At 35.7% G+C, this 13,965-nt stretch overlaps 1 protein-coding gene across 3 annotated transcripts in view; it reads right to left on the bottom strand.

The window, feature by feature from the left end:
* Nucleotides 1-13,965, bottom strand: part of MSRB3 (methionine sulfoxide reductase B3) — a 172,293-nt gene that overhangs the window by 128,326 nt on the left and 30,002 nt on the right. For 2 of the 3 annotated variants that reach the window (XM_015079522.3, XM_015079523.3), the window contains exon 2: nucleotides 13,211-13,337. The exons of the other annotated variant lie outside the window; for it this stretch is intronic. In XM_015079522.3, the coding sequence (XP_014935008.2) occupies nucleotides 13,211-13,286 (76 nt within the window). In that variant the 5' untranslated portion in view covers nucleotides 13,287-13,337. The remainder of the gene's footprint in view (nucleotides 1-13,210; nucleotides 13,338-13,965) is intronic. 3 annotated transcript variants of the gene reach the window in all.

The following is a 13,965-nucleotide window of genomic DNA, read 5'->3' as shown; positions in this document are numbered from 1 at the left end:
AATTTTGGTTCTAGGATCAGAAAAAAAAAAATGAAACTATTAAATATTTCCCCAAGATAATAAATAAATAAAAGATGACAAGAGCATCTTGTTTTGCTTTGACCTTACCGGGTTTAAACAGTAAAATTCATGTTAAAATAGCTTGCTACTATATTTCAAAGTGGTATACTCTGATTTTCATTACAACGTTCAATTTTCTGTTGGTTATTAGTCTGTCATATTGGAAAGCTGAAAACTATCCGGATATGATAGTGTTAGAAATTTCCAAATTAAGTGGGCATTTATAAAAGCCAAATCTGGCCCATTTTTAGAAGAGAATGTAAAATGTATTCCATGAACCACATTTTCATATTTGTTTGTCTGTTTTGCATTCCAATAACCAATAAAGGAAATGTCAAGCACAGGGAAGAAAAGCTTCCATGCTAGCAGAAGCATACCCAGTTCTGGTTTTTCTCTCCAAGTGGACCTACACAAGAAGAACATTCCCAGGATTAACATGCAGTCATGACACTTTTGCTACAACTGTGGCTTCCATGAAACTAGGGCGGCAGAGCTTACTTACAGGGACACTGATCCAGCGTTTTTTTTCTTACTGTTTTTTCAAAGTCATCAAAAGTGTTGACTGTTAACACAGTGCCAGATACTGTGCTAAGTAAAATATATTCAATCATTCCTTCAGTAACTATTAAGCACCTACTATATGCTGGCATTATTCTAAATACTTAGGATATACCAGTGAACAAAATAAAGATCCTGTTCTCATGGAGCTCCCACGAAAGCAGCAGGGGTAGGGGAAGATAAAGAAAAACACAATGAAAACAAGTGAGTAAACTGGATAGCCTCTTAGGAGGTGGTTAAGTACACAGGAAGGAAAAAAGCTAAACTGAGCACAGCAAAGACTGGGAATGCTAGAAGTTAAGGGCTATAACCTTAAGTATAGTGGTCAAAGTTGGCCTCACTGAGAAGATGATATTTGAGCAAAGTTCTGAAGGAAGGGAGGAAGTTGGTTGTACAGACATCAGAGGGAAGGGCCGTCTGAATACATGCAGGACAGGCCCAATGCAAAAGATGGGTATACTAAATTAATGCTCTAGCGGTAGAGACAACATACATGGTAAAACCTGAATGTGAATGGAGCAGAAACCAACAATTTAAACATGCGAAGTAAATGTTTTTAAAACCAGGAGATTTACAATTAACGTATCAGGCCAGGCGTTGTCTGGCATCACTTCTTACTCCCAAGAGAAAAATGTTAGTGAATGTCCTTTTTAGCAAAGTACTATCCTCAAAATAGCTCTCAGAGAGTATCTGTCTGGCTGAACTTTGAACCCAGCATCGGACTGCAGCCTCTGCTAATTTGCTCTGTGTAATTAATGTCATCCCTTTCAGACTACAGATTGTCATTCCAACCTGGAGTCATGTGTAAGAGGATACTCAGATGTTTTTCAGTGATAAATTTTTGATGGACCCAGAGAGCAAAATCCTATGGCCAAACAATGATGCTTTTACCCTCCTGGAACACCCCAGTCACTCTCCCCTTCAGAGTGTTCTTGTAGGTGATGTCAGGGAATATCCATAACTAAAAAGAGTATAAAATTTGTACCTCAACTTGGTTTCCATCTTTAAAAAAGATACTTAGTTTCTACGCTTAGGTTCAGTTTAATTTTATCTATCCTCCAAGTCCTAAATATAATACAGAGAAAATAAAATTCCAGGTCTTAGGAGTCAGAAAGCAAGACAATACTTTCTTCTTAAGTTAAAGATTTTTTTTCTTTTCTATATGTGAGAAAAATCATGTCTTTGTCATAGACGTTATCGCATTTCATGCCTTCTCACTGCTTTTCTATTACTTCACATAAGACAGTTCTACACATCAGTTTCAGTTATATTCTACTGATGCATGCGCAGAGTTCTAATTAACATCAATGGACATTATAAGCATGCCAAAGCAATATGCCATTTTAAACTTCTTGAATTAAACAAGACCATATGTTTTAGTGGAGCATAGTTGAATGATAAAATTAGTCTTCTGGTTTCCATACTAAAGGTTTGAATAGATAAACTGAGAATATACTTTCAAGCAAGTTTTCCTTCCAAGTCTACCTACCCTAATAAATTAATCCCTACTCTGATAACTCCATTCCTCTGGATACCCTTAGTACCAGTGCATTTACTCTGCGAGGTGCTGTTTACATAGCATTTTACAATTATTCTCAAATGCCTTCAGGCATTTCTGCTTTATTTTCCCAGACTATAAATTCTTTGACAATATGTTGAGCCTCATATTAATTCATACTTTCTACAACCACTTACTAAACATCTACAGTGAATCAAGAACTAAGATGCTGGAAAGTCAAAACATGAACAAGTCGAGGAGAGCACCCATTCCAGCACGAAAGATAAGAAAAGCAATCAACACAATGTATAGTCATACGGTGAAAAGTATGTGCAAACTTCTGTGCATGGAGAATTGACAAAGAAGACATCAATACTCTTAAGCTTTGCCCATCTAGATTGGCTAGGTCCAGTTGTAATGAGATATGGAAAGCTCATAATTTGTAGAAACAGCATCTAAGGATCAGAGGGCCAGGGAAGATTCAAATAGGACAGAGACCCTCCATCTACACAAGCTGAGATGTAGGGTGATCAAATGTGCCCATGTCAAGATGGTAACTACCCTGCCCTGACGAAAGGAATGCAGACGGTCTTTCTTGTAAGTGGTATCGGCCAACTTACCAAAGTAAAAACAGCCGGGATAAAGTTGTAGATTTAGATTTGGAAGAGGAGAAATTGGGGAGCTAAGAAATAAGGCAGTTTTAATATTAAGGGGAACGTGTGCAAGCATTTTCTCACTGGAAGTCAACGGGAGTAAGTTTATTTCCCACAGCTTCCAAAGCCTATTAATATGGTTTAAAACTCTAGCCTCTAATAGTAAGTTCTCCTATGTGGAGATGTGTGACTTTCTTGAGAGGAGACATGGAGAGTTTTACCATTACGTGCATTCTGATGAAACATTCACCTGAATGACTCCATAAGATAGAAACCACATTTTGCATTTCTTTTACTTGTGTGTTACAAATTTTTAATTGTTGAATTCAGGCGTGGTAATAATTGTATCAACATTCTTTAAGTACTTAAAGAATTAAACAGTACTTTATCAATTCTTCAGAATGTAATGCAAATATCAACAGCAATGATTTTTATATTAATGTGGACCAAAAGCCTAGAGTTTAGGAAAATATTTAAAACATGTCTTGATCCAAAAGCATTTTCTTGCTTGCAAAACATATGAGTAGAAAGAGAATTTTTAAAGAAACTGCCATCATCAAGTGACAAGAGTGGAAGAGAAAGTCACTTAACTTCAAGTCTATCTGATTGCATGTGAAATGTCTGACAAAGTTGGAGTTCCCTGTTTTTAATTCTTTTTTTTTTTTTTTCTAGTATGGGTCTTCACTAGAACATCATAGCCCATACAGGGAAAGAAAAAAAAAAATTAAAAACAGACAGGCTCATTTCCATTCTGCATTTCACATGCAATCAAAAGACTTGCAAAAAATAGCTCACTCCCCCATTCTCCCTCACCCCCTTGGGAGCACAGACTGCAGGGAAGATGAGGGGTAACCATCCACAAGAAGGAAGGATAGGATCCCTCGCTTAGATGATCATGCAGAATTTTGTTTAAATGTAACATTAAGAATACTTCATTAGAAAGAAAATAAAATGTATATTGTCTAAGAGCTCAGCTTTGTAAATTTCCAAAATTACATTACTGCTCAAATCAAATTTAAAATCTAAATTAATTCTAAAACAATGGGCAGCAAACAAGTCTACAATTGCTACTCAATGGTCAGCTGAATTTGAGTACATATGTTCCAGAAAAAAATGTGAAAGTGTCTGGAGAAAAAAGTCAAAAAATCTCACATTTTTCTTTGTCACCCGGACAAGTAAAGGAAAGCCATAAGGCTTCTTCTGAACTAGACAATCTCCTTGAAAGACAGTGTACATATATATGTTGGTTATCTTTGTACTCCTAGCACCTAGCAACGTGCCTGGGAAAGAGTAAGTACTAAGTAAGTATACGTTGTATTTAAAGATTTATACAACTCTCCATTTTAATTAATTATATTTAAATTTTCTTCCTAAAAGATGTGTTCTAACTGATGCCTTTGGCTATGTTTCTTGGAAGTTAGTTTAAAAACTACAACAGGGGCGCCTGGGTGGCTCAGTCGGTTAAGCGTCTGACTCTCGATCTCGCCTCAGGTCATGATCTCGCAGTTCGTGAGATACAGCCCGACGTCAGGCTCTGAGCTGACAGCACAGAGCCTGCTTAGGATTCTCTCTCTCCCTCTCTCTGCCCCTCCCTTGCTCGCTCGCTCTGTCTCTGTCTCTCTCTCTCTCAAAAATAAATAAGTAAACTTTAAAAAAAAAAACTGCAATAAATAGGGGTACCTGGCTGGTTCAGTCAGTGGAGCATGTGACTCTTGATCTCTGGGTTATAGATTCAAGCCCCACATTGAGTGGAGAAATTACTTGAAAGAAAGAAAGAAAGAAAGAAAGAAAGAAAGAAAGAAAGAAAGAAAGAAAGAAAAGAAAAAAAAAAACCCTACAATAATATTTAAAATCAGTGAAAAAAAAATGATGATGGATTAAAATATTTTTGCCTTTATTACTACTCTGAATCCTTTATTACCTCTCTCGAGTTCTACATTTGAATCTATTATTATGGCTAATACTCCATTAAATCTCTGGATTTAAGACTATGAGATTACCTAAGCCAGCATTCCCCAAAATGTAATCTGTAAAACACTGGCTCTAAAAAAAACGCTAACAGGTTGTTCTTGTGGGGAGCAGGGGGGGATTGGCAAGAATAAGTTTCCACAGTCCAACCAGACTGGAAAAATCAACATTACGTGGGCTTTTTAATGAAGATCTCAGAGATTTTCTTAATGCTGATGTGCATTATTAAGTATGTGGTATTCTGACACACCATTATTTTATGCTCCACTAGAAAAGTTAAAAAGTTGCCAATGACACAATATTTTCTCACACAATGGTTTAAACTGCATCCTGATTATCGAGATGATAAAATGTGAGAATAGAATTGATACAATATGGTAGTATGCAGTTTCTCAATTTGACAATGAGATCAGTTTACATGGCTTTAGTAGAACCAGTGTTCCTCCGGTTACAATTCGGAAAGTGATAAACTCCTAGTCCAAAGTTCTCATGAGGAGACCAAGGCCTAACAAAGTTACAGGACGTGGTCACACACCTGGTTAATGAGAGCCAGGCTCTCTGGTCTGCAGTGTTCCTGCTTTAATTTAGTCATTCATTACATTTCTTTCTTGAACTCATGCTTTGTTGTGCTTTAACATGCCCATTTTTTACTCACCCATGTGCTCACAGTCCATTCCCACCCCCATGCCGCCATCCCCCCACCCCCAACACTTCCTGCTAATTACATCTACACATTCCTTCAATATCCTTCAGAAGAACTGTCATTGCTTCAGATCCTATTCCAAGAAGCCAGTCTGCCATTCTGTGCAGAAAGAGAGAGGCACGGCGCTTCTAACTTCTTTTACTCCCTCCCACCAGAGCAAAACAAAGGAGGAAATATTTATATAGAATCATAAAACCATCAACTATATAACTTCTTTCATCCTATAGATAACAAAACTAGGACTTAAATGGCCATCTTTCTCACCAGAATGTACATTCCTTAAAAACAGAGATCACATTACTTACAACGTGCCATTATTTTGATACATAAGCTGATACTACTTATTTACACCCATTCATTCATTCCACAAATATTTATTGAACACTTATTATGTGACAGACACAATTCTACTTGCTGAGATGCAGTTGTGAACTAAAGAGACAAAAAATTTCTGCCTTTCCAGGGATCACTTGGCAGGAACCAAGGATTTCCTACATTAGAAATAGACTTTGGCCGATCACCTTTCCCAGACTTTTTTGACATCCCACCCCCCTCCTTTTTTAATTTTTCCAGCTTATTCCCCTTACAGCCAGGGATTAAAGTCACACAGAGTAAATTCTGGGAAATGTGAAATAATGTTAACACCTGAGGGTTATATCTAATTGTGAAAGGTTTGACAAGAAAGTTCTATCATGCTTAGTTTAGAGATGAAGAAAAGAATAAAGGACACAAAACAGATTCATGGGGCCAGAAAGCAAACTGGTGGTAGAAATAAACTCGTAAGTACAGACTAAGCTTCTAATCTGTTTCTTCAAATACTCTAATGATTTAAATTAACACTCCATTCTGTTTGTAATTATGTGGCTAAATATAATAAATGTATCTATTGTTGAAGGAAATGCTTATCCTAACAGTTGAGTGAATTTAAATTCTATAAATGTATAGGTCTTACAAATCACTTAAATAACTGATATCTTCATCATTTCATGGTATATTTTTTATAACATGCATTTTTAAGTGACTAACACAAGTACAAACATACTAAATGTAAAAAAAGAAAAGAGAAAAATATTAGGGAGTTGAAAATAAACAAATGGAAATTTTCATCTTTTAAATAAATGCTTGATTTTTAATGCAAAGGCACAAAAAGTAATTAGAAATAATTTGCCATTGCATCTCAGTGAAATCTTTTTATTTCAAAGCACTTTAAATTAAACTGTGTCTGGCAAAAACAGTCATGGAAATTTAATCCCTAATTAAAATGTTTAGGATGAAGCTATAAACTGGAAGAGACCGACGATGACAGTCCATCAAGTCTGTAACCTCAATATTAGAGAGTCTCCGAGAACTGCCAGGCAGTCCTCATTCCTTCATTAAACATATGTTTAATGACAGCAAAAGGTGGCTCAGGCTTATCTGAATAAATCCTTCTATGATCTGATAGGTAACATTACTGTGAACATGTTTAGATGGACAAACACCTAATAACTTCACTTATAAGATTCCCCCAAAGTCCATATTGTCTAGATAATCTAACCCTGTAGAATTATCATTTGTTTTCAGAACTCATATGTTTTATATTCTTTCCAGTCATTGTTAATTAGCTGACCAGTGAATTTCTCAAACTAAAATTTGTTCTTTTGTTTGTCCCCATTTTCATCTCTGTTGCTACTAGATGTTGCTACATATTTGGTAATTACTAATGTACATATGAAGAATTTATTCCATATTTACCAACAAATTAACAAAATCCACCTTTAACAAACCATATGCCCAACACCTTATTCATACAGATGTATTGTTCTATAATTTAGCCTTGTGCGCAAATAACTTTTAAAACTCATGTGGGAATTGGATGTCATACAGCAAGTTTTCAACATTAACATTAAAACTTTATTATGTCATAGAGCTACTAAAACATTTTTTTTAGAAAAAAAATAGCTGCATCAGAGCACTCATTAGTCAACATTTTAAATATAATTTTTCTTAGTTTCCAAAAATATTTTAATTCATGTAAAAAACTATTCATGTATAACAATCAACATGTTAAACTAATAACATTTTCAAGATTATATAAAAATTTGAAACACGGCAAAACAAAATGTGAAATTTTCTTTCATTCTTGGGTGGTCTGCTGAAGAAAATTTAGTTGCATATAATACTATAAATTACTGTTAAATCACTATTTGGATTTAAGATAAGTTAATTTATGAAAACTTGTTTCAGTTTATAGAAAGTCCACACATGAAAGACAATTTCGATGAGATGTCCAAGCATAAGGGACTTGGATCCTAATGAAAATGGAAAAAGGTTTTGCACTCTACAAATATTGTTTGAACATTATATAAGCAGAAAAATTTGTGGTTTGTAAATCCACATGTTCTTAACGTAATATTCTTGACATACTTTTGTTTAAGTTTTCACAATGCACCTATGTGCTAATGAGAGCAGTACACGTTCATGCTGTGAAAGAATGTAAACCTAGCGCCATCTACTGGAAAAGTAGGTACCATTCAATCAATTAATTGCGAATTATTTTGTGAATTGTGTGAGTTGAAATTTGTATGTCTATTTTTTAAACACTATGTTCTCTAAAAAGAAATCTCCCTCAAAGCATTTTAATGTAATAAAAGAAGTTAGGTAAGATTAACATGTAAGACAATGGTGAAACTGAAGAATGGAGGGCATTCATCCAAATACGTGGCTGAGAATTCCACTGGTGATATGAATAAAGAAATCAGGAATACTGTGTTCTAATCAGAGTTTTTTATGTTGGTTTCACGTGTATCTTTTAGAACACAGGTTCTGAACCTGTGGTCAAAGAGCCCTTCCCTTACGAGTTTCAGAATATCTAACAAAAACCTTTGAATTACATACAAAATTGTGTGTAGGTGCACATAAGTACTTTCTGGGAGATTAGAGTCATAACTTTTATCAAAGAATCATGAAGATAGTTCATCTTTTCTTAACCATAAAAGGTTAAAAAATAAAACTGGAATAGAAGGCCAGCCTATGCAGTAGATGAACAGCACACTGATGATTTCAATTATTTTTTTTCAAGGTAAGTAAATATAATATTAGATGCCATTAATGAACTATTGCCAGCTCAAACTTGGACAGTAATTATTCTTACTTGTGGATGGTGCTTTGGTGCATATCTCTTGTAGTTCCTCTTTACAAATGGAAATTTTAAAGCACAGCAAACAACATTAATTTGCTCCAGAGAAAAGTGATCAAAAGAGCCGGAATTCCTAATTCTCATAATAAGCATAGTATGTACTTATTCCCTTCCTCAAAATTTTATCTACTACCAAAACCCCAACTGTTTGAAGAAAAAAAAAAACACAAGTCTGGATAATATATATTGAATCTGTGTTACCCCTTTTTTGCTCTCTGTTAAGCTACAATGTGTTTTATATCTCAGGTATCAACTGCATTGGACAAAATGCAATAAAGTGAGAAAAGAGAAAGGAAATTGTTTTCCATAATATATTCAAAAGCCAACCAAACTATAAACTTTACTTTTAATCTTCCCATGCAAAAGAGGCTCAAGTAAATTTGTATTCTCTGTTTTAGCTATCACTTCACCTACATGTAAACTTTCCAAATGTTTATCCATTCACTTAACAAATATTTATTAAGTGCCAGGCATTGTGCTAAGCTCTAGAGAGTTCTAGTTATACAGATGATATTCTATGACTTGCAAACACCATTTGCAAAATATCTCTAAGGCTTGTAATTTCTACATTAGAATATTATGATATGGTATCTTTACGAGCTGCCCAAGAGCCATGTGGCTCTTCAATCCATGGTGACTGTAAAATACACCAATGAAGTCAAGTAACAACCACATATTATGTGTATGATGTTAAAGAAAAGTATGATTTATCACCGTAATTAGTACTATTTAGACAAATACTTTCACTTGGCTGGAAGCTACCATGCTATCTAGTCTAAGCTACAATTAGACTTAATTTTTATCAAGCACTGAAACTATGTATAAAACTGTGCTCCCTAATCCCTCCTCAGATAATGCTTCAGTCTTGATTTGGTGGTAAGGAATTCTAATGTTCAAATGTGGAAAAGATTTCTGTTCTCCCACCACAACGTGGCAGATGTTTCTACAAATTCCTAGCCATTAATTAGTTTCCAGATTTGATTAAGCCAAAGCCAAAAATAAAAACAAGTAATAGTTAATAAAATCACAGAATCTCAGAACTGAATAGATGATCTAATTTGAATTCTTCGTTTTAAAGATAAAGAGACTGAGATCTGAAGAGGTTTACAGTCATGTTCAAGGTCACACAAGTTAACGACAGGGCTGTGGTTAGAGTTTTCTGACTCCTATCCCAGTGCTCTTTTAATACAAAATGAAACTGTTATAGGAAATTAAGACAAAATTCTGAGAGAGAAAGAAATTACCTTTAATTACAAACATGAATGAACCATAACTCAGATGCACTTAATGAGCTCTAAATTAATATTATGCTTTATTTAAAAATAAGAAGTAAAAGAAGTCAAAGCTGAAAAATGATAGATCACTCTTCTGGGATGTGGCCTTCCTACAGGTCAATCCAGTTATAATCAATTTTAAGAGCCTGTTCCAATTATTTTTTAGTTCTGGAATTATTTTGTATTGAATAATACCTGAAATTAGTAGGGTACTGGCTAAGGGAGCAGAAATCTTTTTGATTTACAGAGAATTTTGTTGTAATAGGTTTTGACCAGGGAACAGTAAATTAAAGCAAGACTCCAGACTTTCACCTTAATTTCCCATATCTCCAGTATCGGCCTCTTCCCTCCATACTTACACAAAGTAATAAGGACAAGAATGCCCACTTCAACTTCTCTTTTCAAAATATAAACAGTTGGTTTTATTGCTATTGAACTTTATTTCTTCAACATTTCTATATTTCTAACAGTAGAATTCTGTTAGAGAAGTGGATGGTAACAATTTTACTAATATTCAAGTCATAAAATATGTAAATGCTGGAAGACTGACTTTCATTAACACTGTAAAAAGTAAGTGGTGCCTTAATGGCTAAGGAATTATGGAATACTATTCTAGCCAATTCATCTAGCGAATTAAAATGGATTTGCAGGCCAGAAAAGCAAGAGACTGAGCTTCCATCAGTCCTGGATAGTTAGAATAAAAGAAACATGTATACAGGACTTGAATTCCGGTTCAGCAGGATGCATTAAGTAAAATAAAGCTATAAAAACAGGTTGAGATGGTTATTTCTCAAACATTAAGTGCATTTGTGGTTCGTATTAAAGTGAAAATAGTTAAATGAAAGATAGGACATATTTAAATGTTCTTAAAAGTCTATTATACTAGGAAAATTCATGATAGATCGATAGATAATAGATAAGATAGATAGATAGACAGACACAGAGACCTACAGTGAACTTAGTTAACATTTATATATTGTGCTTACTGAATTCCAGCCATTGTCCTATGCACTTTTCACATCCTCATCTACTTCATCCCCTACAGCAACCTAATGCTATTATTAACTCTCATATTACAAATGAGGAAGACCTGGTACACAGCCAGTTAAGCGGCACGGCCAGCCTTCAAACTCAGACTCCAGAATCTGTGTGTTTAAGCCCTGTGCAGTAATGGTTACCACTCAAGAATTATCAGTTTTGTCGAATTTATTGTTGAATCATTTTGATACCAAAATTTAAAGACACTTATATCTCAATTAAACAATTCCATCATGAAATCCTTTAATTCCATGATTCTAATATCTCAAGGAATATATTATTACTTATTTATTAACTAATGAGGTGTTTCTGTAAATACTCAGCCTCCTCTGTGTATAGAAAACTCATGTTACAAGAACAATATTGGTGCTTTTCACACTTTGGGGTGTTATTCAGTGGGAAACTTGGTTATATATAAACTAAATAACTCTCATATATAACGCATTGTTAGGAAAAAGTTCCACGTGGCACAGGGACTGCGTTAATTGCTGTTCTCCCTCAAGCTCATATACAATTCAGCAGGTAAACCTTGTCAGTTCTACAACCTGAATCTCTCTCGAGTCCCTCCCCCCTTCTTTCCAAACCTGAGGCTCTCAGCACTTTCTGCACTTTCTGAGTCCCCTCCAGCCTCAAACTCAAACTCCCCCAGTGTTTTCTGTGGTGGCGATGCAGGGGCATGGCTGGCTCGGGGAGGAAAAAGTACTGACAGAGTGATTGGGGCCCTCAATGCACGAAGCTTCATTAGCCTCTCAAGTCACCACAAATAGACATAAAATCTATTTAACAACAACAACAAAAACAACAGCCGTTTACTACTCAAATACAGCTTCAAAACAAAGGCCTTAGCCACCCTTCAAATCAGGTTGCCATCCCAGCCTTCTCAGAAACATCTGGAACCAGCATGGACTTTCCATCATACTAAATCAATAATCCTTATAAAATGCAAACCGAGTCATGTTATTTCACCTTCTTCCCCTTCTCCAGGATTTAAATTCTTTAAAACATCACCTAAGACATTTCATGATCTGGCTACCTTCCTTCCTCGCCTCGTGCTTGCGCTCCCCCACCCGAGCTGGCCATATTAAATAACCTGCCTCTCACTGGACGTACCTTGCTCCTTCGGGCCTTCGTGTCTTGCCCACGCTAGTCCATACCGGAGAGCTGTCCTTCCCACTCATTGGCCACCTGGCTAACTGATGCTTATAGATTGAGATTTAGCTTAGAAACTATATCCTCCACAAAGCCCTCCTTTAAACTTCAGAGACCTTCCCTCCTTTCCAAATGTTTTCCCCCCCACCAAAGAACGAGGACCACCCTTCTCTGAATTCCCCTAACTTCATTCAGCCCTATCACCACACAGTTCAACGGTCTTCACACAGCACCATTTCCACCCTGTGCTCATTAGAGAAATCAGCTTGATCTTCTGTATCATTATATCCTCACTGCTTCACACAATGCCCGGCACTCACAGTTAATATTCAGTGAATGTTTAATGAGCTGGAATTAAATTCTCTAGACAATATAGCAATAGAGATATGTATATTAGTAGAAAATAGAAATAATGTTGATAATAATGTTCACACAAAATATCTGACCATTCTGACTTTCATAATAAAAGTAAAATATTAAGTTCATGCTATAGGCACATAAGGCAATTTTGGACTTTCATGCCTCACTTGTGTAACAAGCTGAAAATCACATTTTTTAAAAGTATAGTGAGTGGTTCTAAATTAAGAACCAGTTGACACGTGCATGCTATATATGTTCTGTTTATTTGGTCATTGTTAAGTACAACATCATTTCTTTTTGACTATAATAAATAAGTAACTGTATTATACTACGGTTGTTCATTTTCATTTTTCCGCTCCCAAAGTAATGGCCACATGTGAAACGAAAACCATTTTCATTATCCTTTAACAAGAGATGAATATCCTATTTGGGTGATTCGGGGCAGTTTCTTATGAAGACTGCCAGCCTCTCGTGAACATTATGATTTTCAGATGTGTAGTGTGCATTAAAGAACAAGAAGATATCATGAAATATTAGTGACAATTATAGACTGAACAAGGAAACTGGACAATGTTTCCAAGAGTTATAAGGATTGTGGAAATGAGTGTTACTCCAAGTAGAGTGGTGATTTATAACCAATTTCCGTCTTCAAATTAGGGCCCAAGTGAAAGAAAACGGAATTTAGCAAAACGTTCTGGTGTATCATTTCCTGCAGCAGAAACACCCACCCAGACCAGTGCCCTCACTAGGTACAGGACAAGAATCAGCAACCTGAGGGAAGCCCACAGGCTCGCAGGGCTACTGGCTGGCTCTTTGTCACCAAATGCAGCAGGTTGAATGCAGACATCACTGTGATATCTTCACCAACAAAACGAGAGGCAAAGAACAGGGGCAAGAGCTGAGTAGGAGAAAAAAAGAAAACAAAAACAAATTAAAACATCACAAATGTTAATTAACCACATTCATTGCACAATTGATGGTTACGGTTTTATCTGGAACTGAACACATACACACAGTGGTAATAAATTTCAAATGCCTATTTTTCAAATGGTGAGCTTACTTGCAACCCAGGCTTATTTACATCTTATGAAAAAAACATACAAGATATAAAAGTGTAATCTGTGAACACACTTTGCAAGAGGTCAGAAAAGAGACCAAGTTTAAAACAGTTGAAAAGAATCAGCATTTACTGAGTCCATACCATGTGAGAGGAACCGTCTGGGGCCTAATACACACATTGTATCATTTAATTCTTACAATAAACCTAGGAGGTAGGTTTTATCCCCCAGTACATATGTGAGGAAATCGAGGCTCAAAGGTCCAAGGGCACATAGCAAATAACCAGTGGAAAAGGTATTAGAAAACCCTGTTTTATCTCACTGCAAAGCCACGCTCTTTCCTTTACACCATGTTGCCTCCTTCCAGCAATTATTTGTAAATCTCCCTCCCTGAAGAAGACTGTAAAATATTGCAAGATGAAGAGAATCCTTTTGTTACAGTTTCTTTCTTAATCTTTTTTTTTTTTT

This window comes from Acinonyx jubatus, chromosome B4 (assembly GCF_027475565.1).
Source record: "Acinonyx jubatus isolate Ajub_Pintada_27869175 chromosome B4, VMU_Ajub_asm_v1.0, whole genome shotgun sequence".
NCBI lineage: Eukaryota > Metazoa > Chordata > Mammalia > Carnivora > Felidae > Acinonyx > Acinonyx jubatus.
Note: the sequence above shows the minus strand (reverse complement) of the source record. Positions and strands in the feature narration are given on the sequence as shown.